This window comes from Cyanidioschyzon merolae, chromosome 16 (assembly GCF_000091205.1).
Source record: "Cyanidioschyzon merolae strain 10D DNA, chromosome 16, complete genome".
Classification (NCBI taxonomy): domain Eukaryota; phylum Rhodophyta; class Bangiophyceae; order Cyanidiales; family Cyanidiaceae; genus Cyanidioschyzon; species Cyanidioschyzon merolae.
This window is the reverse complement of record NC_010142.1, coordinates 589,916-617,663: the sequence shown is the minus strand read 5'-3', so window position 1 is coordinate 617,663 and position 27,748 is coordinate 589,916. Positions and strand designations below refer to the sequence as shown.

Sequence of the window (27,748 nt, the reverse complement as noted above, 5' to 3'; positions counted from 1 at the left end):
CCTATTCGACACTTGTGGTGCCGCCTGAAAGCACCAGATGCGGTGCAGCGTTCTCTGCGGAGCCCAGCGGCCCCGTCCATTCCCAGACGAGGGCGCGGCGGCCGTCAGTAAACGTCTCCGAGCGAAGCTGCAAGCGAGAGTCGGTCCGCGCGCGAGCACTCACCCCCTCCCACAAGCGTTGACGGTCGTAAATGTTCGCAATGTCGCCGAGAAGTTCATCCCGCAGGTGCACATCGATGAGAAACGGGGTCACGACATCGGCGCGCCCCCGCTGCAGCGCCACAAGGTATGATCGTTTCTGCTCCTGGAGACGACCATGAACGGCTTGTTGGAGGCTCCGAATCTGTCGCTGGCGTAGTCGCTTTCGTCTCAAAGTCGTAGCGAACATCAGTGTCACGGCTGTGATGCTCCCTAACCAGATCAGACTCCCAAGATGCGCTTCTGTGAGTTGCCAGAGGCGACACCACATCGGCCGCTGTGCATCGGTGCTCCAGTAGAGTAGTAGCTCATCGTCAGCAAGTTGCCCTGTTTGCGTGGCATCAGAATCGGGTTGCATAGACTCATTGCTGGCCATATTCGGGCTGATGTTGCTGTTGCTGTTGCTGTTTGTGCCAGAGTCATCCGCGAGGAGCGGGCGTTCCGCTGCGCCGCCTCTTTGAAACGCTTCCGCAGGAACGGTGTCGTTCGCGTCATCCACGGAGCGCGGACTCCTATGCACTGTGTCATGCGCGCTGCGCGGCTGCTTCACCACGGGATCATCTAACGTATCCAGCGCACGGCGAAAAGCAGCCTTCCACTTGCTGCTTCGAACGAGGCGCTCCATATACGGATGCTGCTCCAGTGCTTCGCGCAGTTCTCGTTCGGTCCATTTCCAACGTATGGCCCGTTCACCACAGCGGTAGCGACCCGCGGATTCGCCGAGCAGGCGGTGGACTTGCCCCTGAATGATGTGCGCATAACGGTTGAGGTCGCGGTCAGGCGCGCATGTACTGCCGAGCACGACGTAGCCGTCTCGGCAGGTAAGCACACCGCCGACACAGATGCCGTGCTCGGGGCACGGACGACATCCAAGCACAGGGCCAGAACCTGACTCTGATGAATCACAAAAGGGAATCGATGGCAAGACGAGATATATGCGAACGGCAAACCAGAGAAGGAGACAGAGCGCTACGAGCACTCTCCAGTGGCTACGGAGCCAGTGACGGTGTTCGAGTGCGCGGTTGCCCAGCAAGGCTGGATCCCGTCTCGAGACGCGTGAAGCATTCCCAGGAGTGCCCGCGCTCGTTTCCTGCACCGCTGCATGCGTCTCAGGTCGCGCAAGATACCTCTGTGACTCCGAGATAGACGGCTGGTCTCCTGAATGAGCGTCTGTCGACGGCAGCGACCAGGAGGCATGGAACGCTCCCGGTGATCGAGTAGGATCCGTCGTCGTGGCTGAGGTCGACCGTTCAGCGCTGTCGCCTGAACGCTGTTCCAGAGGATGTACAGGTCGTCCGCGCAAGGAGCCCGTCAATGTTGCTGCACTGCTGACGGGCATTCGCTCGCGATTTTGCCGCAAGGTACGAAACGCTTGCAGCGGGCTCTGCGCAAACGGCGGCTCTGGGGCGACAGTGAGGGTGCCTCGAGTCAGCGCCGCTGCGCTCCCTCCAGGCGACCTGTTCTCCAAGGAAGCTACCGCTGGAGCTGCTGCTCCGCTGTCGCCGAGACGCTGATGCAGAGCGTCCGTCGCCAAGCTATCCGCGTTTCGACTCAGCGCTGTACTGGTGGCGGCCTCTGGTCCAGATACGAGGTTTGCTTGCTCGGCGCGTATACGCTCGAGCACTGCGCTAACTTGCTCATGGAGCGATGCCAGTCTCGTACCTTCCATTGAACCTGTCATGAATCCCGAGGCTGCTTCATCCTGTTGAACAGTGTATGCTCGCGTCGGAGTCGATCGGGTGCCAGCCAGTGTACCGCCCGACGTGAGCTCGCCTGGGCTACCAGTCGAGAGGGCGACAACGTCCTCTCTCGGGGGCATGTGCTGCGACTGCGCCAATGGGTCACAGGTATCACGCAATAAAGTTATCCGAGACGCCTCCTTTGTCTGAGCAGCCGCGTTGCGCGGTTGACGCAACCACGGCACATCACGACCTGCAACGGGCGACGAATGCAGTGAGGATCGCGATGCTCCATCGCCAGCTTCCGGTGTTACTGCTGAAACCTGATGTGTCAAGGCGTGCCAACGCGCGTGAGACTCCGCTTCAGCAGGCAGCACCTGCTCAGGGTACTCGACATATTCCATCGGTTCTAATTGATCATGCGACTTCACCATGCTAAGCACGTCGCGTAACGCTTCCCGGAGTCCGAGCCCGCTCGACGTACTCGGCCCTGCACCATTCGATGCAGAGACGGTAGGACTCGGCGATCGACCTTGCTTCGTTGGGCGAAATTCGCGCGTAGTGTCCTGCCAGGTTGATGAAGCTCGTGGACTCGCGCTACGATGTCGGTCGGGACTGGATGTACGCGTCGATGTGGCGTTTGCAGAGAAAGGCCTTCTGCGCAGGTCCTGGATCAGCGACGCAGGTGAAAGCTGCGCCTCTGACCTTGGACGCACACTCCAGAGAAGTGGATGTTGGGATTCTGCCCAAGCCCCGCCGTCTGGAGAGCGATCCTCGGGAATATCGTCCCCGACGAGTCGGCGCCGAGCCTCCTCGCCGCGCAGCGGTGAGCGCCGCACTCGTTTCCTCCCAGAACTCGAGCCGTCCACACCAGAAGATCCTTGGACAGCTTCCGTCTTTCGAGCGCTTCGCTTCTGGCGTGTTTTTCTTGACGTTGCGGTGACACTCTCCGAGCTAGAGGGTCGCTCGGGGGCCTCCGACTTGCCCACACCCCTGTTTGAGTCCTGTTGCTGTCGTTCGGCTTTTTTGGGCGTTCTCGGCGCACGAGTAGTAGGTAGCTTTCTTTCGTCTCCAAGAGCTGACTGTCGTGGTCGTGGTCCTGGTCGTCGTGGTTCCCGTGCCTCTTCTTTCGGCAGCGCTCGTGGCGGATTCTGCTTCGTTTTCTGGCGCCGTTGCAGCCGCTGGTGCACCTGCTCTACTGCTTCCACGAGCTCGGCTTTGGTTGGACGCTGCTGAGCAGGCATGGCAGAGGGGTCGTGCTCCAACAGGTACTGCTTCAGTTCTCGCACCTTCCATTGCTTCCAGTCCGTCATTGGAGTACTCAAGCGAGACGCTGGTAAGTTGCGAAACGCGTTGCGCGACAACGCTCGAATCCTCCATCCGCGGTGTTTTCGAATAGGGCGCTGATTCGGAACGCGCCTTTTCTCATCAGCGGTGGAAAAGGTTTTGTATGAACCAGGGAGTGGCGAGTGCACCATACAGATCACCTTTTTATGCGAATTGCTGACGAGCCATTTACTCCGAAGAACAAGTACAGTGGCGCCGTTGCCTGATCTGGCTTTTGGACAGCTGCTTCCAAAGTTACCCGTTCGTGCGGCTTCGAGGTAACGAGGCCAGAGCCCTGGCCGTTTACGCCGTTCCCTACCGCGACGTTTTCCCGGCAACCAAGTTCCACCAAGGCAGCCAGCTGAAAGCAGACCTCTTTGGCTGCACGCTGCAGCCCGAAGACTGGGCTCTATCCAGCTAGACTCGAACGATGCTCAAGCAAAAACGCTTGTGTTGCAGGGCAGGTTTGTGTGGTAAACCCCTGGGAGAGAATCTGACTATCCTGAAACGGAGGGCACGCTTGCACGTACAGCACGAGCGAGGATGTCTAGTGCGCTGCAGAAGTTCTCGCTTCGAGCGCTTCTAGTTTCTCCAGAAGGGTGTTACAGAGCTGGTGCAGCTCCTCGTTCTCGTCGCGCAAACGCTCAACCTCCGCAGCGTCTATGCCAAGGGCTGGGGTTGGAACTGGCTTTGGCCGCTGCAGTTCAGCACGGAGCGACTCGATGGTCTGCAGATGATCATAGGTGCGCGCTTTGAGGCTCTGGTTTTCATTATTGAGCCTTTTGAGTTCGCGCTGGAGCGTTTCTTCCCTGGAACGTGCAGCTGCCAGCGCGGAGCGGAGTTCCTCCAGCTGGGGTCCCAGCGGGGCACTCGCATCACCTAGCAGGTTACTGGGCCCACTGACTGCGAGTTCCGAACGCAACACCTCCAGTTCGGATTCGGCAGTTTGAGCCCTGGAGCGCAGCGCTTGCATCTCGTTTTCAAGAGCTACGATACGCGCCTGCAGTTGCTCTTGCGAGCTCTCCGCTCGACGGTACATGTGCATGGCTTCGCTGATAGCGGCGTCTTTCTCTGCGCATTCCGTACGCTTGGCTTCAAGGGCCTTTTCCAAAGACGTAATGGTGGCGTCCCTGGTCATCACGTCGTTTTTGCTCTGGCTAACCAGCTGAAAAGCCTGCGTCAGTTTCTGTTCGGCATGGTGCTTGAATTCCCGAAGGTATCGCTCCATTTCGTCCATTCTTTCGGAGGCTGTCTGGGCGATGGCAGTCGCTCGTCGCTCATTTTCCTGAGCGACTTGAAGCTTTTCTTTCAAATCTCGATACCTTGAACGAAGCTGTTCGAAAGCTTCCGTACATGTGAGCAGATCAGCCTTCAACTGATTGTTCTCCGTGTCCAGGTTAAGGAGTTTGGTGCGAACACTGCAAGCCTGCGACTCGGTTTCGCTCTGAATCAACGTTTCTAAAGTCGCCTCATACTGTTGTAGAATCGCAGTCAGTTCTCGGTTCTTTTCAACGAGCGCAGCGTCGGCCTCGGTCTTATTCAGTGGCGCATTTGATGCCGTTTCAGGCCTGTGCACGGCTGGTGGTGCACTGCGCAGGGCGAGCGCCGTTCGGCTGCCGTTGTCTCGCGTGCCGCCTGCCTCGGTATTCTCTTTGTCTGCAGAAGCCGCACTTGTGGTAGACAGAGCATTCTCGTGCGAGCCTACGGGTGAACCCGTCCTGGGACAATCCAGGGAAGCGTTCCTCTCGTTCCTTGAAACGAGTGAGATATGCTTGCGTACGGACAAGGAATAGTCGAGGACGCTGCTAGCATTGGCTGCCAGCGGCGCTGCCCAATGCTCTAGATCAGCTTCAAGCTCGAGTTGTGGGCTGAGTTTTGCGGATGCATCCGTTTCCTCACTCGTGGCTTTTTTCCTGTCACCCGAGAGCATGGTCGCACGAGCGTGACTGCAGCTAGCGCCTGTCATGTCCGTCTGAAGCTCCTCTACTTGTGGTGACGTTTCACCAGCGTCCGCTCGTTGGACCTGTTGCTGTTCGTGTTCATCGCGCTCGACGGAGCAACGCTCTTCATCCACTTTCACTGCCAGCTCATTCAGCGCCTCCAACGCGGCGTGTGCGACTGCAGTCGCGCTCGTGACGTGCGCTGTCACCGCGCTGTAGACGCCCTGGTGCACACGAGCGTGGAACGTGCGAGCCCATGCCTCAACATGACAACGACGGCCGCTGTCAACGGTCTCTATGCACTGTTGTAAGGATGCCGCTATCTGGTGAACAAGGCGACACGCACTCGCCACAATAGACGGACGCAGTTCCTCTGCGTGCTGGCACAGGGCCACACCGAGACGCCCAGCGCCCTCCACCGCGAACAGCTCGGGAAACCTAGACAGCCACGCCAGTGCTGTCGTCGTTTTCAGACTTTCGCAGAGGCGATCAAGCGCTGTTCGACGGTCAGACCACGTATAGCCGGCAGCTCGCCCCTGTAAAACTACTTGAAGCGCGTTCGAGTCCGCGTCCTCACCGGCCGTTGTCAACGTGTCACAAGCTTCGACATCTCTTCTCTTCGAGACAGGCGTGTCTGACTGCATCAGCATACCAGATGACCCGCTTTAGGTGTCTGCCCGTGGGAAATGAGCAGCTCGCCGCCAAACGTTTTTCAAATGAAAAACGTTGCTGCCAGCAGTGTACCGTAGTGGCGGCAAACGCGCCTTAGACAAATCGTCTCCAACTGACGTGCAGACGCCTCCTAGTTTGTTTGGAACGTCCACCTACTACTAGTTTCAATTTTTTCTTATATAGTTCGACTTTGAGAGGTTGTCCATTAAAGTTCTCTCTTGTCCACTCTGGAGCTCTCGTCTCCAGTACCGCACATTTCCTGATATTGATGGCGGCATCAAAGTCACGATTCACGAATTCCATACGTTTCTTGCCATGATTGGTTGTACTTACTAATGCAAGTAGTCGCCGAACTTTTGCCCTCCTTTCCATTTGCTCCTCCGTCAGCGGTCCATACTTTATTATATCTTCAGGGCTCCTCTGGCACTTTTCCATCTCGACCCTCTGAAGTGTACAATCCAGCTCGTGGTGTGTATACGATGTTCGAAACTCATCTACAGGTATCGTTACGAAACGCCGTGCACACTCCTTGTGCGCTCTCGTCGTTGGAGCTGGTGTACACCCTTTTTGGGTCTTCCAGCGCCCTGCTCCGTATGCTACGACGAGCCTCTGACTCACATCCACCTTCAGGGCGCTCAACTGATTGAAAAAGTTCGCGAACGCCCGCTGCTTCCCACAGTATAGATTCATACGCAGACGAGCCCACCGAGGCTTTGTATACTCCTCCCACAGCGCCTCCCAATGAGCAACGCGAACTTTCATGAATTTCAGAAAAGCTTGAAAGCCCGCTCCTCGGCTCGTCACCTCGCTCATAGCTTCCAAGTGGTCCTTTATTCCTGCATTCCATGTCTCAATTTTCTTCCGCACATTCATTATTCCGGATTCTCTTTAGTCTCTTGCGCTCGAGAACCTCAGAAGACGCATGTGTTTCTGACGCAAGTTACCGTCAGAACCATCGTCCGCAAGCTTGGATACAGCGATGGATATGATATTTGTGTTTCCGGGGTCCGCGCCAACGACAAAGTCGTTTTCCTGCACTTTCTGCGTCGCAGGATCCGCTTGTTTGTTTTCTTCATGTTTCGCCGAGCGCGAAGCCGAGGGCAGAACTGGACGATCTTTCAACAACCGCAGATAGTGTACACACATGGCTACTCCATCGCTTTCGATCAACCCAGTGAATTCCTTTTTCTTGCTGACTTTGAGCCCTTTGAAATTGAAGATATTCTTCCAGTACGTCTCGCGGGTTTCGGCGGTGATCTCTGTGCTCCTTACATCGAACTCGGGACTGGTCTCAGTCATGATGCCGTAAAGGACGCCGGAGTCGATAGTCACAAAATGTGACTTGATGTTGCCCAACGGAACCACGTTGAAGCGCTCGCCCATTAGGAACGCCTTCCGTCTCTCCCATTCTTCATTTTTTTCCTCGCTCAGCTTCATCTCCGCTTTGCGATCGAGCTCTCGGTCCAAAAACACAAAATACCGTAGGACGAGACGATCGTATCTTTCCTTATCTTTTTTCAACTCTGATATCTTGTCTGTCGGATTCGCCAGCCCCAAAACTGCACGGTGCACTTGTATAGCCGCACGGATAACAGAAGCTTCATTCGTGATCTCTTTTGACGCCTTCTTGTCGACAAATTCGATCCCATCTACACGCCGGCGATTGTTCGTGATGCCATTGGTAATCGCCCATATCCCTTTGGGAGAGATGCCCGGGATCGAGTGCAAACACGGCGCGTATCATGAAACGTTCGAGGTTCACTGTCAAAGGATTCTTCAGATTCGTGAGGTACTTCATCGCCCCATAGCTGTAAATATCCCGGTCACCCTTGTATCGAGTACCGTTGAAGCTGTAAAAGGGATGTTTTTCGTGGAGGGCATGCACTCATACATTTTCCCTCCGCGCTTCCTCTGTACCAAGCATCAGCTGACGAATAAACTTCTTATCGAAAAACTCGTCCGGAATCTCCACCGTTTCCATGTGCGTCACGTCGCGATACATCTCCCGTACCAAATGCATCAGTCCTGACGACGCCTTGACAATACTCTTGGAGTACGAGTCGACACGGTTTCTGATAGCGTCTTGCAACTTTTCCCTGTAGGGATCCTTGATATGGCCATGAAGAAAGGTTTTCACCACCATCTCGTCGTACATTCGTCTTTCTTGCATCCTTCGACGTAGAGTCTCCCCCCTTCCCCCTTTGGTCCTTCTTCTTTTCCTTTTCTTCTGGACTTGGCACTGTTTTTTGTTTTTTTTCTGGCAGCCGGCGACCCTCGGCCTCCAGGATCGTCGACTTGCTTTTTCATAACTTTCCTTTTTTAGTTTTTTTTTTGAAAAAGAAAGCTCCTGGAACGCTTCTGTTATATACTGCGACAAAACAATTGAATACACATGTTTGAGGTTTGAAACTCAAATGAACTGAAAACTATACTTGGCTATGAAGTTAACGAAAATACAACTTTTACATTAGAGCTACATGCTAGATATCAAGATCACGTTTTCCTTCAACGGCGGCATTTTTTTCATTAACAAAACGTTTCCTTTGGCCAGCGTTCTCCGACTATGCGCATTTTTCTTTTCTTACTTTTTTGTGTTTTCCAATGTGCGGTGAATTATCCATCAAACAGCCTACTTCCAAGTTCCATTACCTATACTTCTTCTCGGATATTCTGGTCGTTTCATAAGTCCTATCGGGTGTGCCTCGTACCTGCCGTTCCGTATCCGCCTTTGCACCTTAAATGCTGGAGCAGATAGTTCATCGAGCTAGAACTGCTTTTCTATACCCCAGAGGGCATCGGCTCGAGGTGTGGTTCACCCGACGTAGAATCGGGTCTCGTCGTCAGTTTGTGCTCGTACAGTCTGGGGATGCAGGCTTGTCTTCGCTGCACGACACGCTGGAGAAACTTGACTGTTAGGATATATCCTGGGAGCCGCCTCTCTCCTTCGTGATCATGCATGGAATGCGTTGTTGTCGGTTGGCAATGTGGGTTTGTGCTTGACGCTCACCACAGTGGGTAGGCGCAGAAAGCGCACTGGGCCCGTGTGCGCATCCGATTCGCTGGACCTTCCGCCTAGAAGGTAGCATGTGAGTTTGTTCGCCACTAATGAGCGCTGAGGCTCCGTTAGCGGACCATCAGTTGCCAGTGCTGCACTCAAAGTGAGTGTCCGGCCTTTTGCTATCACGGTGATGTCCAGCTGCTGCTGTCCGCCAAGGAGCTCGCTGCGCTCCTGCTTCCAGCGCGGGCACTGTAAGCCTAAATATGTCAGCGTCTCGAGGGGTCTCGTCTCGATAGCAGGGACAGTGCGATTCCAGTGTTCCTATACGGCTTAGAGCCGGTGATGGTCGCCAGAAGCCACCAACGTGGATTTTCGCGAGCCACTGGGTACCTCGAGCAAGTCCCGGGAACTCCAGCGCCTCCCACCAGTACTTGCATGTGTATGCTAGGTTGTAGTTCCGGTAGAGAGTCAAGCCGGCGTTACTGGCACGACTTGTTCCGTGTCTACGTTCCCATATTGTTGTTTGGACGGTTCGCTTGAGGCGACGGGAGCCTGCTACATTTCTGGGGAACGATTAGGGAGCGTGCTTTCGTCTAAGAGGCGCTTCAGCCCAATCTGCGTCGATTTCATCCAAGTGTTCTTGCGGTGCGTTGGGGTCTGCATGAAAATCCGACTGAACCGGGTGCGCTTGGTGGACCCTTTTGGCCCGTATGCGTGCCCGGCAGCCTGCTGCTATCGCTTCTATTGAGGGTATTTGGAGTTCAAGTCCGAGTGTCAGCGGGTTGGTCGCTCTGCTCTGCACTGAGCATCCAACAACAACAACGAGTCGCATTGCCCTGTTGGCGGCTGTCTGCAGACGTGAGGCATTTGGGTGCTTTATGCCGCACCATTCAGCACCCCAGGTCGCAGGCTGGATGATACACATCCTTCGTGCCCTCGTACGGATTGCTATGCAGATAGAGGGGTCGGATAAGAATGGGCGTGCGATCGCTGTACGTCTATGCATCTTGGCGATCATCTCGTCGACGTGTGCCTTTTCGTCGATCGTCGGCGTTAGACCGACCCCCAGGTAGCGATAGTTTTCCACGATCGGAATTTCCTGATTCTGCAACCGCCACGAGCGATTGCGAATGCGCTGCGAGTCTCCATGGATGAGCATGACGCCGCACTTCGATGCTCCTATGCTCATCTCCCAGCGATCGGCCCAGTCGCTGACTTGTTCCATGCTACCCGCAAGTGTTTCCGGGGCGGGTGCCAACAGCACGACATCGTCCGCAAATAGAAGGCCTGCGAGGCGGTTCCCATGTGAGGGCTCCTCATCGGGCATCTCCACAGTCTATCCACGGCACCTCAAGCCCGTATTGTCTGCAGTTTTTCAGCGGATCGTTGATGAAGATGTTGAAAAGGAGCGGGGATGCGCGCTCGCCCTGTCGCAGTCCACGGTGGATTCTTCTGGAAGGGGTTCTTGAGCTGTCGCCCAGTCGGATGCGCATCCGCGAGTCTGCATAGAGCGCACTGAAGAACGCCAAGCACTTTCCGGAGACTCCGGCTCGTTCCATCTTCAGAAATGGAGCCTCGTGCGGGACCGTGTCAAAGGCCTTTTGGAAGTCAATGAAGCATACGTAAGTTGGTTGTCGGTCACGAATAAAGCGACGTTGCGCCACTTCAGTGAGGGTCAGGAAATGGCTCATGCACTCCTCGCGGCTCCGGAATCCAGCCCTCCCTGGGGCGAAGAACTTGCGTTCCTCGAGGCGCCTCTGGATCCGGTTCGTGAGGTTGGCGCAAAAGTAGCTTCATGATTGACGGGATGAGGCCGATAGGCCGGTAGTTGTTCATGTCTGTGTATGTGGGAGTCCTTTTTGAGGATCGGTACGACCTCGGCAGTCCTCCATACATCCGGGATGTACGCTTCTTCGAACATGCCTTGGATGAGCTCCACAAGGCGTTTGCCTAAGCTTGTGTCAGGTTCATCTGGTATCGACGGTGTCCCTGTTGTCCCGTCTTTTGGGGTCACCAGTTTCATCCACTCCGCCGCGATACCGTTAAAGCCAGGTGTTTTGCGGTTGCATGACCTTAAGAGGGTCCGGACAGATTCAGGCCAGAAGATTGGGTCGTTCCATACCGGTACCGGGTCGAGGCGCGGTAGTTCTGCGGCATATTGGTGCCAATAGATTGGGTCTTGGCAGTGCCCAGTTGCGTCTTCATGCAGCTCTGTCCCGTGGTCTATCCAGGCCTCATTCACTAAGGCACTCTCCGTCCTCAGCTCTTCCTTATACAGAATTGGTGTGAGCCCCAAGCACTTTTTTGGTGGGTCGAGTCGCGATCGAATGGAGCGCCAGGTCTCATCTTCGTTGGTGCTCTCTAGCATAGATTTCGCTAGGGAGGCGATTTTGCGGTTTCGATCCTCTCGTTTGTCTTCTCTGGAACGTTTTTTCGTTCTTTCGATAGCGTCCTCATGTTGCGCCTGTAGCGCCGGTAGCGCTGCCTTCGCTTCCTTGTCTCCGGCGTTGGCGCGTACGGCGGTGCGGTTGACGATCTCATAGAGTCGGTGGCATTCATCAATCCGAGTTTTGGTAAGTCGTTTGAGGTACTGCGGCTTGCTACTGTTGCGTTCTGGTGCAAGCAGTCCCAGTTCTCTGGCAATCTTCTGATTCCCATCTACATACTCGCGTGCCAATTGGTCAAAAGATTTGCATGCACGGCTTTTCGGATCGTCAGCGCTGTGAGTAGGTGACTCGGTTTGGCGACGGCTCTCTTGAGTTCCCGCTGGGGTGCCCTTTCGGGGGATCACTCATGATGGGCTCGTTCAGGAGTTCTTCTCTCTATTCTTCTGTCTTTTCTTGTTGGTCTTCTTCTTCTTCGGGCTCTTTCCTGAGCTGCTTTCTCTGGTTATTTTGCATCTAGGTGGATCATGAGGACTTTTTGCCTCCTTCTCCGCATCTGGTTGGGTCTCTTTTCCTAACGCAGAGTCCTCCACTTGTATAAGTTCCTCTTTACTCTACTGGTAATTCGATATTTCGTAGCTCAATTCCGAGGCTATCCCGCAAATATTCCATGATGCGAAACCTATAGAGTCGTAGCGCACAAGGGAATAGGAGTAACGCTGCGGTGCTCCAGAGATACGTTGTCGATTTAGATGTACCCTCGACGGGGTGTGTGAACGCACATGCCACCAGCGCCTCCCGCATTCCAGTCGTTCATTGAGTGCTTGGCGCAGCGCTAGCATAGAATCAGAGGTACATTAGTCAAGGTCGATTCGAATGCGACCTTTATCTTGCCGGACGCGTGAAGCTCCCCTCAATCACTGGGAACAGTCTGCAAACCACCTTTTCAGCGGCTTCGCATCCGCTCCCCAAACACATAGGCGGGCAAGTCGTTTGTTCCAGCATCGATCGCGAACATACTGCCAGCCGTCTTCCAAAGCATCCGCCGAGATTGTTTCCAAAGTTGAGGTAGGTACCCAAGGTAGAGGGTTAAACTGAGCCCGAATTCAAGGATTGATCCAGTATTTGTGCCCGAACCTACAGCGTTGTTTCGGGAGGGGCGGATGACTGCTCAGAACTCTCGTCCATATTTTCTGGTGCTACTGCCTCCGCGCCTCCGTGCATTGCGGTCAAGGACCTTGTCGTGGGCTTCCTTCCTATCGCCCGAACACCCCGCGTTAACCCATTTTTAGAGCTTCTCCGGAAAAACTAGACCTCTTAGGCGGGCGTGGTGTGTGCGGCTTCAAGATAGTTGTTCTGTGATAAATGGTTTGTGACTGGTTTGTTTTCTTTCAATGTTTTTTCCAGCGACCCTCCGTGTCTTTCGGCTGTTGTCAATTCCGTTCGAAATCAGTGCCGTGGAACAAAGAGCAGAGACAAACGAGTCATTGCCAACGAGATGACAGTTTCTCTCCCCAACTACGATAAACGGTAAAAGAGGGAAAAGGTTTTCATACTGTGGAACGTTTACCTTATTGGCGGAAGGTCCTGCGCGCCGGACAAGTCTGGTAGGCTAATTCGTCGTACTCTCCCCCGTTGGCGAGTGCTTTAGCGAGACCTGAGCAACTCGTCCGAAACGCAGGTTATTTTGGGGCTCGGAGCGGGTATGCTGCGTGTCTGGGCATCGCCCTGGTCGCAGTGGACTCCTAGTACGTCGCTTCCCGCTGCCGCAGGTACAAGGTCTGTCTGCGCAGCATGCAGGCTCTCAGAATGATCACGTACTCCGACCCCTTGTTGAATGAATCACGCCTCGTTAAGACACCCTCAGTGATGCGACAAAGGCGTTCTGCCTCCGTGATGGATCTGCACAAGCGGCATAGCTGCGATTGCGGGTGCAGCAAGGCAGGCACCTGACGAACGATTGAACGTACGAAACGACCATTACATCCTAGAGGAAGTATACGTAACGGAGCTTGGAGATAGGGTGCATCATGATGGACGCCTTTTCGATTACGAACACCCACCCGGAAATCAGGTATCCATGGTCAATGTAAACGTTTTGTCATCGAAATAAAGTAGCGGTGGCTGGCTGGCTGGCTGGCTGGCTGGCTGGCTGGCTGGGCAGGTAAACCGCACACGCGCGATCACGTTCAATTGGCGCATCATCGCCGGCTGCAGGCCAGCCGGTCAGTGGGGATGCTTGCACCGCGGCAACGTTACTGATGTCCGGTATGTTCGATTCTGGGCGGTTATACGACCGCCCGTCTGCATGGTGTGCGCGCTAGAACATGCGCAAGCGCTGCACTTGTGGGACGTTATCGCGTCCTCCAAGCGTACCGCGTCTACCTGGCAAGAGGTCTAGCACCAAACCGGGTGAGAAAGTGTCTTTTCGGAAGCGAGCCGATCTAGCGATCTATCCATAGACCAAAGCTTCTGCCCCAAGTTCTGGCACTGAACGATTTTGTTTGAAAGCAAGTACCACGCTTTTTTGATGGATCAAGCAGCACGTGAGAAGGCAATTTACCTCGCCAAGCTCGCGGAACAAGCCGAGCGTTACGATGAGATGGTTGAGCAGATGAGGCAGGTTGCTCTGCAGACGAACGCGAACACTCCGGAGCTTACGGTAGAGGAACGAAACCTTCTCTCAGTCGCTTACAAGAACGTTATTGGGGCCCGGCGAGCGTCGTGGCGCATCATCTCCTCGATCGAACAGAAAGAAGAAGCAAAGGGGAACACCGAGCACGTTGCAATCAATAGGGAATACCGTATGAAGATCGAGGCGGAACTTGCGGAAATATGCAAAGAAATATTGGAAATCTTGAAGAATAATTTGATTCCGAGCGCCAAGACGGGTGAATCGAAAGTGTTCTACCTGAAAATGGAGGGAGATTACCATCGTTACCTCGCAGAGTTCAGCTCAGAGCAGGATCGCAAGATTTCTGCGGAGAAGAGCCTGGAGGCGTACCGGGCCGCCACGGATATCGCGATGACGGAGCTGGCCCCGACGCACCCGATTCGCCTGGGCCTTGCACTCAATTTCTCGGTGTTTTATTACGAAATCTTGAACTCTCCGGATCGCGCCTGCAAACTAGCAAAGGACGCTTTCGACGAGGCCATTTCGGAGCTGGATACACTGAGCGAAGAGTCTTACAAGGATAGCACTCTGATCATGCAGCTCTTGCGCGACAATTTGACCCTTTGGACTTCGGATATCGGCGGCGATGAGGAAGAGGCTCGTGGAAATGAGGGTGACGGTGAAGGGGAAGCAAAGGCGTAACCGCATGTCTTGTGTGCAAGCGCCTTGCTCGAACCCGCCTGCCCACGGAGGGCGACGAACGCATGCTGGAAAGCTTGGTTCCTCCGCGGCGGAGTGCCCGGCGCCGGCCAGATTCTCGATGCTACGCATCAGCAGAGCCTTCAAATGACACCATTTTTTCTAAAGCCATTCCCATGACGTCCGCAGTGGATTGTGGTCTCTCTTCGTGTTGTGCGCGCAAGTCATGCGCTCTGGACGCGCATCGATCAGGTGTGCTGCACGCAAAGGGCAGCACGAGCCCTTGGTGCTTCCTGAGTTCTGTTTGCGTGCAGGTACCAGCGTCTGCCTGGCGCACGAACTTGTGTCGCAGCCGCCGCACCCGCCGCACCCGCACACCGTTTTGAACACAGCGGCATGCGTCGGAAGCGATCCCCGCGCGTCCGCTGCTGCTGAGTGTGTGCGCGTCTGTGGAGAAATGCCATGCCTACCCGGCGTTATGTTGTCTCTGGGATTGTGTCGCTACCGCCGTAAAATCCCTTAATGTAGCGCGCGACGTGAATGCACACAGCGTTTACCCTGTGCGCATGTACTTGCTCGCATGTGCGACCACTGGGGCTGGAAACACAGCTCAGACGGATTTCGGAACGCTGCGCAGTAGAGCATCGACCAGTTTGGAAACTCAAGGACGCCACCGTATTGCACTGCTGGACTTGTGAAACGCAATGAAATCCGGATGCTCGTAAATCAAAACACTGAAATCTATGACTTGGACCCGCTGTAGCACGTACGTGCTTCCTCGGGAAGCAGGTGTCGCAGCGAGCGTGGGTGTTTTTCATCGATAGCCAGATGAGCTGTTCGCAATGATCACACATTCCAGCATAGCGTCACGGTGCACGAACTGCGCGCACTAGCATCCAAGCGTGCACCAGTGGCACCCACGTCCCGAGGCTGCGTCCAGAACACCAACCGCGAATTCCGGAAAGCAAAGCGTCAACACGTTCGGAGCACCATGGAGCTCTCATCTGGCGAGTTTTCGGGTGCCATGCTCGTAGACAGCAGTGGGCAGCATTCCATTTGACCTCGAAAGCGTCTACTGCCTGCCAGTATCGCTGGTGTTGCGAAAGATATTTTGCGCGTCATCGCAACTGACGGAGCTAGCGCCGTCCGAAGACAAACCGCTGTATTGTTTGCAGCAAAATACCAAGTGGTGCATAGGTTTCGTGGGCAACGCGTTCCTAGTCGAAACTGTAGGGTCTTGTTCTCCGCAGCACGGTTCCGCGCTCACGATGAACTGTGACGCGCTGCACGCGGCTTGGTGGACGCTGACCTCATGCTCGTTGAACGCGTACTCCTATGAGATAGGCGTGCGATATGCGAGAGATGCAGGCCAGCTTATCAGCTTCGTCCAAATGCTGGGCGTTGCACTACTCACGACGCCGCAGGCGGCTCGTGAGCTCCGCACCCACTGGCGTCAGCAGCAGAGGTACCGCCTGCACAGCCCTCGCACGTGGGCGCTCTTCATGGGTTATTTTCTCACTTTCTATGGAACGGCGTTCCTTATAAACCTCTCTGTTGAGCTGGGCGTATCTATCCAGCTCGTGCACGTCTCCCGTGCCGGCACGCTAGTTGCGACGTTGATTCTATCCGTGATTTTCCAGCGAAAACGCTACACCGCAGTGCAGTATATTTGCGTGCTTCTCGTGTCCGCTGGGCTGGTGTGGGCGGCTCTTGCCCTGCAGGCAACCGGGACACTGAGTCAGTCGAGGCGGGATGCACTCAGGGCATCGGCTTCCCTCTGGGTAGGTATCTTTCTGCTTGTGGTGAACTGCTTCCTTTCACCCGTCATGGGGATACTACAACAGCTTTTGATTGCCCCGAGACCTGGTGCTACTGGCGATACTCTTACCAGGTCAGAGCTGCTATGCATGCAGCACTGGGTGGCTGTGCTGCTTTTTCTAATACAGGCGCAGGAGATGGAGCAGGCATCCCTCGTGAAAAACATGAAACTTCTCTGGCGTGCACCAGTGCCGCTATCCGGTGCTGGCGGCGGAACTCCTGGTGAGCTGCTTCTCATGGTGAACACCATGACACAGTATTTATGTATGCGAAGTGTGATCCAGATGCAGGTCACCAGCCGTAGCATCCTCTATGTTCAGCTTGTAACCGCGCTCCGGAAACTAGCGAACTTTTTGCTAAGCGCGCAGCTTTTCGGTACGAAGATGCACGGCTTCCAATGGATGTCCTTGCTGCTCGTCTTTGGAGGAACGCTGGGCTATGCGCTCTCGCAAGACGATTCCCCGGATGTGCAAAGAAGCCATAAGATACCGAGAAAGAATCTCGCTTTATGAAGATCGACATCCAAGTGCAAAGCGAAACACCGTGTTCGACTAACGAGCAATGATGCGAACCGGTCATGCGATCGCGAGGAGGAAGCTCGTTTGACGCACATCGACATCCGAGTGGACCTCTAAGCACCGTATTTGGTCAACGGGCATCAGCATCTTTCGGTGCGTGAGTGTACCTGGTCCATGCGATCAGGCACTGCTCCAAAAGCGCTCGAGGCGTATCACTCGGAGCGCGCACCCAGTGATGAGCACCGTTGCGAAACTTTTCCATCCACGAAGCGAGCGTCGCGATGATGCTTTGGCGATAGAGCGCAGGGCGCTCGCTGATCGCGGCGCAGAGGCAATGCACCATGGCGAGAACGGCCTCAAAGATCGTTCTCGCATGCGGTGGCTCAGCTGTAGCCATCCAGAGCTGAACAACGAGAAAGACCGCTTCGCCCTTTTGCAGGCGCGCCGGATTCATTTCATGGAGTGTGAAAGGAATGGCTTGCTCTGGCCGAAGACCTCGATCTCTGATCTGGTGCAGTACCATATCAGCATCCCGGAGCTCACGCTCTGCACCTGCATGGCATACGTAATAGAGGAGTTCGATGACAGCTCGACATCGTGGCTGATGGCGATGCGGATCGAAGACGATTCGTGCAGTTGGCCGCGGTGCGGCGATCCCGATGCAGTGACGATGTTCCGCGGCGTTGTCTGAGGAGAATGTACCGAGACAACGAGGTTTGCCATACGCGCTACGAATGAAGCCGAGAATGGACTCAGGGCTGATCTGGTATTTGAGAGCGGCCAGGCCGAGCATGGTCAGGGCATAAGTTCTCGCCGGAGCGCTCATTTGGATGCAACCCGCGTTCTCCAACAGCCGGACAAGGGCCCGCGCATGGGCATCGGGACCGCGTCTAGAGGCCTGCTCCGTACGTTGCCCTCTATGCATCAGGGCGGCGTGAAGCGTGTATCGCATCCACTCTGCTGCTGCTGCTTCGTCGACCAGTGGTGTTCCACAGCAGTTCATTTCGCGGAGCAAGCGAAAGCTCAAGCCTTGGCTAGCCGTCCTGGCGACGTGCTGTATCCACCAGGCTGAGGTGTCTACCTCATGTTCAGCGGCGCGTTCACCTACCGGGAGGTTATCCCCGGTGAAGAGCCTTCCGGTCGCATGCAAGTAGACCCAGGGGGCGCTTCTTTGGCTCGTGAAAACCATCAAGCGATGCAGAGCTTGACACGTAACGTGCATGATTGCAGCCTGCGAGTGCCGCGTTCTGTCGAGGACGCCAGTCGGCTCGACAGCGACACGAAAGATGCAGCGGGAGAGCGCCCGCAGCACTGACGCTTGGAAAGATTTTGGCTCGCCATGGTACCCCGACCAGTGCGTGGTCTTGAGCACCACAACAACCGCATGCTTAGACCGGTGCATTTCATCCAAAATTCGTGTTATGTATTCGATTGTAGCGAATGGTTGGACCGCATGCGCCGTATCCGCACACTGCATCGATGTTGACGGCGATTTCCGCGCACCTCGGCCGGCGCTCGCTGCAACATCGGGGCCTTCAGGTTTGTCGTTGCGGCCGCGTACGCTCCGAATGGCCATTGCGGCGATGCGGAGTGCGCCACTGCGGAACAGCTCTTGCAGAAGCACGCGATCGCTGTGAGCTGCGGGTTTCGACGCGCTGGACCACGCGCTGCTTTCCTCGTCGCCAGCATCTGGCTCCAGCGTACCAATACCGAGGAGAGCTCGTCGCTGTGCTTCGGTGTTGCGCAGGAGCGACCCCAGCGTCTCCAGTTTAATGCGAGAGTCTTCAGGGACGTTACTGAGAATCAGAGACGGCACTGGAGCAGTGCATGCTGCGCCCTGAGGTGCGAGCCTACTCGCCAGGGCGGCAAGGGTGCGCTCTGTGGATCGTTTGGTTGGGCACAAGACGAGCGCCTGCTCCTTCCCATCAAACACGCCTGTGTGCGCCTCCAGCACCTCGTAAAGGTATTCTCGTCGCTGGTCGATCACATGATCGAGCTGGTGCTCCACCGGGACCGCAAATGGTATGATCGTGTAGGGCCAGTGATGGGCACCACGCTCCAAAGCGGCGCTCGGTTCCGGGGTCGTTGTCTGTGGAATAATGTGACGCACCGATGAACATCGCAACCACTGAGCGAGCAATGGGACTAGTTCTGTTTGAGCTCGCGCTGAACTAGGACCGGCCATCTGTGCGAAAACACGTAGCTTCCCTGGATGATAGAACAACAATCTGGTGATCGCATCTGCGAACTCCACTGTTTCGGAGAGGTTTCGGGCAGAGGCACCAGCCGCGCAATGCTCAGAGCTGTCTCCGTGCAAGCCAAGCACAAGGTGGACACCATCAACGAGCAGCAAGCTCGTATGAGCGATGAGCGGCGTGCTCAGTCCCTCAGGCGTAACAATGGTCAGTTCTGGATGCTGCGCTTCGCGTGCGTCGATCTCTGCAATGAGGGATTGCCAATACGCCGCTCGGTTGACATTCGGTACCAGCAGTAACTTGCGTCCTGGTTCATCTTTGCTCTTCGTTGCCGCTGCATAGAAGTAAAACCCCGCGATATCTTCGAGGGATGTCGCATAGGTAACGAGGAACATATTGGACTCTTGCTGCACATCACTGGCCCAGATGTTGCGCAGGCCTCGCGGTCGCGCAACAGAAACTTCCTCGCGTCTGTTGCCGTCATCATGAGGAGCAGCTTCAACCAATGGACGCAGAAGCAGCGCCCTGTAGTCGTTCATCTCCCGACTCGCAGGTCGTCGAGCAGCTGCAGTGCCACTCGCTGGATCCAAACGGATCCTATCGCCCTGAATCAGCGGCTATTGTGGACGGAAGTGAGCGAGTCGATGCCTTCGATTTTAGAAGGATGCTTATGAATCCAGTAACAGTGCTCCTTACAACAAGAGCGTCGTAAAGACTGAGAAAATCCCGCCAAATAATGCTCCAGAATTTTTTCTCGCATGCATGAACCGCTTTCGATGCATGCTGCTGCACGCATTCGTGATGCATGCTGCATACGTCAAGGTACACGTGTCCGGGGCATGTTCAGCGGGCGCTGATGCCAGACGCGGACACGCATGGTTCATCGCGAAGCGCTGCATCTGAGCGGCGAATGCATCCTCGCAGTTCATATCAAAGGTGTCGTTGTTCATATTTCGTGGCGCTTTCGAGTAAAGCGTGCACAGCTGGGCAGCGGGGCGGAAGCCGCATTCACGGCGGCAGGGCAAAGGTTCCTTTCGGCACGGTCCGCGGTGACCTCTTTTTTTGGACGGGTCGTCTGCCCAAGCCTTGCCCTGGCGCCGACAAGATGCTCTGTATCCTGCTCGGTTCCGCTCGCGCATGTATCATCTGCGGAACCGTACTGCCCCGGTGTCTTCTAAAAGCGATTATACCTTTGGTTACCAGCAACCGTTTCCAGCAGATCCGGATTGCAAACGGGTTTCAGCAATTCAGGCTGGACATGGCCGTGCAGCGGCAATCCCTCGCCTGAATGCGAAACGCGAATGCGTCCAGCGGCGGCCTGCCCGACTAGCCACGTGTCTTGCGTTGGCGCAGCGCGCGATGTGCCGGTGCGTCGCAGGCTGCGCCCCAGCGCACCAGCACTGATCAGGGGCACGTGCAGCGCGCCCCATTCCATGTACCGAACGGCTGTACCGCATCGGATGTATACGCAGGAACATCCAATCATGGAACATCACAGTCGTTCCGGACATTTATTGAGGGCGGTCTCCAACTATTCACTAGATACGAAACCCGTCGGTCCGTTGCCCAGAGCTGTGCGATGAGCTGGGACGGGTTTAAGCGACGCTCGCGCCGGTTGCGACACAACTTCGGAACTCGCTCTCGCCGCGGTATCTCCCAGGTCATTGTCTGGCGATTTATTTATCTTTCCCTTCACCTGGCAGTTTGACAAGAATATGGTCGCCATTTTCGATATCCGTTCTGGTTCCTCGGCATTCAGGTGCGCTCACGACACCGGGGGACTTGAGTTGCCGCTCCCTACGCACGTACCTGCGAATCCTTGACAAAGCCTTCGTCATCCCCTCGGTTGCGAGCACGCCCACAGAACAGTGCGCACCTTTTCACTCTCTCCAGCACACGAGCAAACGAGCAACACGGCATTTCAGGGCAGCTGAGGGTGGCGAACGATTTGTCCAAGAACTTCAGCGTCATGGGTTGCGAAGGACTCGTCCATGGATCTTTGGGCATCGACACGGCGTATTGCAATAAAAAAGACGCTTGCGACTAGGTCGACCAAGTTTCATAAGCTGGTACGAATAGCAGCTCGAGCTCGATCTCAGCTGCATTCCTCGTGACCTCTTTCGGGAAATGGAAAGCAGCATGGTCAAGGTGCAGGACGGGAGCATTCGGGAAGGAATAACTACGAAGCGCGATTGGACATTTGGTGAGATATTGAACGATTCTATCCTACTGACGATTTATCATGGACCATTCCATGGATTTGCGGCTAGGGCTGATGCTGGCGCAATGCTCCATTGTCTTGTGTCTCGACGAACAGCAGTGGATCAGCGCTCTTGACGCACCCACATACAGGCCCATCATCTCTCCCGAAAGAAGTCTCATCAAGTGAGACGCACACCTGTCGCTTGTGTAATAATCGTTCACGTATCAGTATGAAACGAATAGAGCGCTACGCAACGTGTGACGGTCTCCGATACGAGCGCACTCTTCTCTGTGGTCATGCTCGTCTCTTCATCATCGTTCGTATCAGCGGTACGGAAACGTCACAATCGGCACGATCATCGGCAGTATTTCATAGAGGACGTATCCAGCCGAATGGATGGACCAGGGGGCAGTCGTACCTTCTGCCAAGTTATGCGCTGGGTGTTCGACGTTCAGGGTACGGGCTACCAGAAAGGTGCTCCATCCAGCTGCTGACAGAGGAATGTCTGGCTTGTACAAGTAAGACCGTTTTTCGCTTCGCAACAACAAGTCTGTCCCCGATCGCTCTCCACTCTATAGAACACGTTCATTTTATGCGATATCTGAGAGAAAAACAAACAAAAACCAAAAATACGTGCTGGTTCACGTATTTCAGAGTTCGTTGCACTGTGCGTCATGTATTGGAGCTTGGCGGCCTGGCACCAGCCCAGTGGCGAACGTGCGATACGCCGCAACGTCGCAGCACCAGCCATCGAGGCAGTCCCGCGTGCGCACTGCATCCGCCATTCGATGCTCTTTGCAACGCCAGCGGAGACTCCGCGTTATGACTTTCGGCGAAGGGCTTTCAAACCTTCTCAGCTCTGAGACTCTGCAATGGATAGCTTTTACAGCAAAAGGAGGCCAAGGGAAAACAACTTGTGCCTGTGCGACAGGTATTCAGGCCGCGTTACGGAGGCCGAACCAACGCGTTCTCGTGATATCCACAGACCCGGCCCATAACGTGAGTGATGCGTTCGGACAAAGGTTCGCTCGAGATCCGCTTCCAGTACGAGGTTATCCCAACCTCTACGCTATGGAAATCGACCCAGAGCGCGACTTCGCGGAGACGGATCTCGGACGCGCCCTGCTGGGAAACGGCTTTGGCGGCGTTGCGGCCGATGGCGAGGAAGGCGCGCGTGCGGCGCTCCCCGGCGTCGAGGATGACCCGTTCGGTCTGAGCAGCCTGGTCTCGGAACTGATCTCCTCGGTGCCTGGCATAGATGAAGCGTTATCATTTGGGCAGATGATGAAGTCTGTGCAGGAAATGACGTTCGATTTGATCATATTCGACATGGCACCGACGGGGCATGCCCTAAAGCTCCTCTCTTTTCCCGCCGTATTAGAAAAGGGCTTGAGTCGCCTGTTGGATCTGCGCTCTCGCCTTGCGCCAATGCTCAACATGGCGTCGTCGATGTTACGCATGAGCGGCACGCCGGACATGGGCGCCACAGCTAATGCATTCGACGAGGAGATCGTGGGCAAAATCGAGGAGTTGCTCAGCATTGTCCGCAGAGTGGATGCGCAGTTTCGGGATCCCTCAAAGACGGCCTTCGTTTGTGTGTGTATGCCCGAGTTCCTGTCACTGTATGAGACAGATCGGCTTTTGCGGGAGTTGCGGCGAATGCGAATGACATGCTCAAACCTAGTGATCAACCAGGTGTTGTGGGTCGCGGATCTGCCGAGCCATGTGCCGCAAATGCCGCCAAAGTACTTGCCTGTGTGTCTGCCGCAAGAGCCCTGTGGTTGGAGCGCTCTGACCCTCTTCCAATCCCGAGTTGAGATCCAGTCCAAGTATTTGCAGCAGATCGAAGATTTGTACGCGGAGGATTTTCACATAACTAGGGTGCCGATGCTGCGGAATGAGGTGCGCGGTGTCGACGATCTTCGCGCTTTTGGCAAACGACTGCTCGTAGATAGTGGCATTCGGCCGCTGGAACCGGCACAAAACTCGCCGTTTGAACCCACGCTGCGCAACGTCCTTGAGGCACGCAGCCTCGAGCTCATTATTGCCAGCGGCAAGGGCAATGTCGGGAAAACCACAACGACTTCAGCGCTTGCAATTCAGTTGGCAGAGGATACTCGACGTCAGCGGAGGGTGCTTTTGGTATCTACCGATCCCGCACATAGTCTGAGTGACGCGTTTGGCCAAAACTTTACCGTGTCGCTTTCGAACACCCAGTCTCTGAGCGTCAACGATATCGACGAGGTGATGCGCCCAGTGCGCGTTCATGGCATTGGAGGCCCTGGCATCCTAGATGTCTTGGAAGTCGATACTGCGCATTTCCTGCAGGATATTGGGAACGCTGTGCAAGATACGAATCTTAGTGATTTGGCTGCCGGTGCCACGAACGCAAACGATCCCCGAACTGCGCTGGCCGCCATGATGCTTGGGGCGTCACCGTCCGACATTATTCGTGACCTGCTCCAGGCTGTTCCAGGCCTGGATGATGCGATTGCATTCACCCGCCTTATGCAGCGCATTCAGGGACTCGACTACGATGTCATCGTACTGGACACGGCACCGACAGGGCACACGCTGCGTTTGCTCTCCTTCCCTGCCCTGCTGCAGAAAGGCCTCCAAAAACTAGAAGAAATGCGCCAGAGATTCGCGGGTGCGCTCTCGATGGCCTCGAGTCTCGCGGAGAGCTCCGGCCTCGGCGTGGGCGGTGGTCGAAGACCCGACGAGGAGATCGCCGAGCGACTGTCAAACATGCAAGAAACCATTCTGCGCGTTGTGAAGCAGTTCCAGGACCCCGAGCGAACCACTTTTATATGTGTCTGCATCGCTGAGTTTCTCTCTGTCTACGAGACCGAGCGCTTGATTCAGGACCTGGCAGAGCACGACATCGACGCGCACAACATCGTCGTGAACCAGCTCTTTCCTCCGAGCGCCACTGAAGCCGAACGCATCGATATGGTATGCGCGCGAATTGGCATGCAGCAAAAGTATCTGCGAGAGATCGACGAACTCTACGCGCGAGATATGCGGCTCGTCGTGCTGCCGCTGGAGCCTCAAGAGGTGCGCGGCGCAGAGGCGTTGCGTCGCTTTGGCCAACGTCTCGCCAGTTAACCAAGGAGGACAACGCCGTTTCCGCTTTTGTGGTAGCGCGACAACGTCCCAGGCCGCTATGATAGCCACATAAAGCGTTGTGCACTGTTCACGAAAGAGCGCATCCCATCGAGATGCGGCCCTGTCTGCCTGCAACATGATCACCAGGTATCCGCACTGATGCAGCCCCATGCTCGGAATCCGTTGCACTGCGTACCGAAACGTAGCGATGACGCGTCTAGAACACCAACCGTTGTCCGACATTGTCTACGAGCACAAATACACACCAAAGTACCGCTGCCGTTCAAGACCCGAAAACATAGATGCAGAGACGAAGCGCGGCGCACGCATTGCAGCATTGCTCGCGACGGGACACGTGTCCACATGCGCACCGCCTTGCTCCGTTTCTGCGGCGATGCCAAGTTGGCCTGCTCCTCGGATTGCGTACCAACACCCGTACCCTGGCACCATTCTCGCTCGCGCACTGCTGCTCGTTTGGTTTAGGCGAGCGTCTCGCACGCGACTGTTCGGCAGGTGGTTTCGGAGACGCCTCGCCAGCCAGCAGGTGCAAGCGCGCGCGTGCGTAGATCTCCGAAAGCCTATTCAGTTTCCAGAGCGATATCCATAGATCAACGCTAATGCATATCCAAGGCAGTGCGCGTGTCGTGCTGGTGCACAAGGCACCCCAGCACCCGTGTCTTCGTCGTTTCGCGTGGCTCGTCTCGCAACCTCCATCACGTGCCGCGGGCATTGCGGAGCGCTTGCTGATCGGTTAACGCTCCCTTGCTGCTTGGGATTTCTCCCTGTCGGCGGGAGTCGATCTCACATGCCATCCTGAGAGCTCTTGCAAATGCTTTGAAACTTGCCTCAATGATGTGGTGGGAGTTCAGACCCGCGAGCTGGCGAATGTGCAACGTCATTTGGGCGTTGCTCGCAAGGGCCATGAAAAATTCTCGAACCAGTTGCGTGTCGTACGTACCGACGCGCTCCGTCGGCATTACTAGCCCATAGTCCAAATAACCTCGACCCGAGAAATCCATGGCCACTTGAACGAGCGCCTCATCCAGGGGTGCCAGAAAGTGACCAAACCGTTGGATACCTCGTTTGTCGCCGAGCGCCTGCGCCAGCGCCAGCCCCAGTGCGATACCCACGTCCTCGTTCGTGTGGTGGTCATCGATTTCATAGTCGCCGCTGGCTTGAATATCTAAATCAATGAGACCGTGTGCGCTAATCTGGTGCAGCATATGGTCCAGAAACGGGATCCCAGTCCGCACGCGACACTCGCCGGTGCCGTCAATGTTTAGCCAGACGCGAACGTCGGTTTCTCTGGTCACTCGGTGCACTTGCGCTGTCCGAGAGCTTGCTGGTGGTGTACGAGTGGCCCTTGGCGCAGCACTGGCTGCGCCCTCACCGTTCATGCATAGAAGGAGCGATGCGCGCGAGTGCCCGCCTCTACCTGGAGACAACCATAGTTGCCTGTTTCTTCCACTGTTGACACTGCGCAAGCTTATTTTTGAGCATCTCCAACAGCGGCGTGCGACGAATGGACCACAAAATGCACTTAGGGTTCGCATCCGACCGTGGGCTTTCGTGGCTTTGGAAACGCGTCGCGAACCGGCTGTACTCGATACAAGCGACAGGCTGAGGAGGCAGGTGGCGCGGACCCCGGAGGCGCGCAACGCCCACACCCGTACGAAACTTTCATCGGGGCGTGGCGGTACCTGGAATGCCTTGCAGAGAACGTCAGGTTGATGACCCGGTCAATAGCGGCGTCTGTGGTTGTAGGAGCGCCATACTAGACACAATAATCCTGCCTTGTTAAAAACGACACCGGTTGGTAGAACGCGGTACCTCGTTTCAGTGCACGCAAAAAGGGCTGGCGTGGCGACGTCGCGCTCTGGGCTGTTTTTATGACCAGATTCAGTGGTTGATAGTAACGTATGCACTTCCAGACAATAGTGAGCTTTGAACGACAATTAAATGATTCCAAAAATCACTCCGATCTGTTTTCGAGACTGACACGATTCGCGGTGGTTGATGCGTAAGCCTCAGAAGTTGTTTCAGATTTTCGACAGGGTCGGACCGGCGGGCCGCTCCTTCCGCAAAGGACTTTCATCGTCCTCGTTTTCACACGACTCGGCAGTGCTCCTAGACGCGCTATTACATTGTTACCGGTCTGTTCAGTACAGTTTCGTGACAGGCAGGGATTGTGTCTTCGCTGAACCCGCAACAGGCCTTGTGTGTCCTTCGCCACGACTCGCCGCGCGGGAAACTGTTCGCCTCGTTTGCAGCACTGCTCCGCTCAACGTTTAGTGACGGTGAGCGGCTAGCGGCATTGTCCATTGGTGTCTTGGGAGCGATATCCACGAATCAACGGCATCCAGAGTGTGCATCTTACGCAGTCGTATTGCCGCACAAGCCATCCCGCTGATCCTGTATATACCAAGGCTGTGAATCAGTCTGTAATAGGGGCGCGTTTCGCATCGCAAGAGCAGTGCAGAACGCGTGGGGAAATGTTTGCGACTCGACCGGGAACTGCCTTCATTTCTGAACAAGAACCGGACATTGCTTCCTGAAAGCATGCAGGAACAAAAGCAAGAAATACTACGCTCTGGAGGCCAGTGACTGGACACCTAGGCAGCGGTTATAGGATATGCTGCATCCGCAGAATATTCGCAGAGAAAAGTCTCCTACCTAAATCATAGCGTCTTTGCAGGTCGATCTGATTTCTTCCGCTGCTTCCTCGAAAGCACTCAGAATCGCCTGATCTATCCCATTCTCTTCTAAATAGAACTTGTTCCCATATTTACTGGATATTCGACTCCAGAAACGCGGGGAAATGCTTTTGTCCACATTCGCCCCGATGTTGAACTTGAGCACGTTTCCGACGCCGCCGAAATAGTCCACCACCATGACCACAGTGTTCGCGTCAACACCCCAGTAGTCTTTGATGGCTAAACCAGGTGTCTCAGGGTAGCGCTGCGTGAGTATTCGAAACTTGACTCCGCACGCTTCCTCTAGAGCGTCGATTTCGCGTTGCAACCTACGGCGCTGGCCGCTGACCAGGAAACGCTCCCGGTCAATTAGCTTCTGAACCGGACCAGAAGGCAGGAGGTCTGGGCGATTGACTCCCTGCAAAGCCTCTACCGCGGCTGGCGCACGAAGCGAGAGCAAGCTGCTGAGCAGCAGTCCACCGCTCAGTGTCCCAAGGGTACGGAGAAACGCTCGCCTCGTCTGCGCCCAGGCTGGTTCTCGCACTGTACAAAAGAGCCTGTTATGTCGAGGTTTCAATATGAATATCCGACGAAGCGCTCTGGTCTGTGCTTGTGATTTGTTCCGAGGCCATGGAAGCGACACAAACAACATCATTTGCGTAAAGCAAGCACCCAGGTATCGGGACCTGTGCGAAACGCCTAG

At 55.4% G+C, this 27,748-nt stretch overlaps 9 protein-coding genes across 9 annotated transcripts, besides 5 other annotated features; 3 read left to right on the top strand and 6 right to left on the bottom strand.

Moving 5' to 3' along the window:
- Window position 1: 1 nt before the first annotated feature.
- Window positions 2-3,355, bottom strand: CYME_CMP246C (hypothetical protein; the record flags this gene model as incomplete). The annotated part of the gene is made up of 1 exon (XM_005537838.1): window positions 2-3,355. One exon carries the CDS (start codon window positions 3,353-3,355, stop codon window positions 2-4), a length of 3,354 nt encoding a protein of 1,117 aa, XP_005537895.1.
- Window positions 3,308-4,677: a sequence feature (possible transcribed region).
- Window positions 3,751-5,793, bottom strand: CYME_CMP244C (hypothetical protein, conserved; the record flags this gene model as incomplete). Its single annotated transcript, XM_005537837.1, has 1 exon — window positions 3,751-5,793. The coding sequence occupies one exon, from the start codon at window positions 5,791-5,793 to the stop codon at window positions 3,751-3,753; it is 2,043 nt and encodes a 680-aa protein (XP_005537894.1).
- Window positions 4,864-7,092: a sequence feature (possible transcribed region).
- Window positions 5,909-8,135: a sequence feature (repetitive element).
- Window positions 8,136-8,896: 761 nt separating this feature from the next.
- Window positions 8,897-10,605: a sequence feature (possible transcribed region).
- CYME_CMP240C (retroelement) lies at window positions 10,130-10,504 on the bottom strand (the record flags this gene model as incomplete). The annotated part of the gene is made up of 1 exon (XM_005537836.1): window positions 10,130-10,504. One exon carries the CDS (start codon window positions 10,502-10,504, stop codon window positions 10,130-10,132), a length of 375 nt encoding a protein of 124 aa, XP_005537893.1.
- A 3,122-nt stretch (window positions 10,606-13,727) lies between the features above and the next one.
- CYME_CMP239C (14-3-3 protein) lies at window positions 13,728-14,513 on the top strand (the record flags this gene model as incomplete). Its single annotated transcript, XM_005537835.1, has 1 exon — window positions 13,728-14,513. The coding sequence occupies one exon, from the start codon at window positions 13,728-13,730 to the stop codon at window positions 14,511-14,513; it is 786 nt and encodes a 261-aa protein (XP_005537892.1).
- Window positions 14,273-15,918: a sequence feature (possible transcribed region).
- Window positions 15,779-16,840, top strand: CYME_CMP237C (similar to UDP N-acetylclucosamine transporter; the record flags this gene model as incomplete). Its single annotated transcript, XM_005537834.1, has 1 exon — window positions 15,779-16,840. One exon carries the CDS (start codon window positions 15,779-15,781, stop codon window positions 16,838-16,840), a length of 1,062 nt encoding a protein of 353 aa, XP_005537891.1.
- Window positions 16,841-16,976: 136 nt separating this feature from the next.
- Window positions 16,977-19,580, bottom strand: CYME_CMP236C (hypothetical protein; the record flags this gene model as incomplete). The annotated part of the gene is made up of 1 exon (XM_005537833.1): window positions 16,977-19,580. One exon carries the CDS (start codon window positions 19,578-19,580, stop codon window positions 16,977-16,979), a length of 2,604 nt encoding a protein of 867 aa, XP_005537890.1.
- A 2,486-nt stretch (window positions 19,581-22,066) lies between these two features.
- Window positions 22,067-24,352, top strand: CYME_CMP235C (arsenite translocating ATPase; the record flags this gene model as incomplete). Its single annotated transcript, XM_005537832.1, has 1 exon — window positions 22,067-24,352. The coding sequence occupies one exon, from the start codon at window positions 22,067-22,069 to the stop codon at window positions 24,350-24,352; it is 2,286 nt and encodes a 761-aa protein (XP_005537889.1).
- Window positions 24,353-25,065: 713 nt separating this feature from the next.
- Window positions 25,066-25,905, bottom strand: CYME_CMP234C (imidazoleglycerol-phosphate dehydratase; the record flags this gene model as incomplete). The annotated part of the gene is made up of 1 exon (XM_005537831.1): window positions 25,066-25,905. The coding sequence occupies one exon, from the start codon at window positions 25,903-25,905 to the stop codon at window positions 25,066-25,068; it is 840 nt and encodes a 279-aa protein (XP_005537888.1).
- A 1,120-nt stretch (window positions 25,906-27,025) lies between these two features.
- Window positions 27,026-27,700, bottom strand: CYME_CMP233C (hypothetical protein, conserved; the record flags this gene model as incomplete). Its single annotated transcript, XM_005537830.1, has 1 exon — window positions 27,026-27,700. One exon carries the CDS (start codon window positions 27,698-27,700, stop codon window positions 27,026-27,028), a length of 675 nt encoding a protein of 224 aa, XP_005537887.1.
- Between the last annotated feature and the right edge of the window lie 48 nt (window positions 27,701-27,748).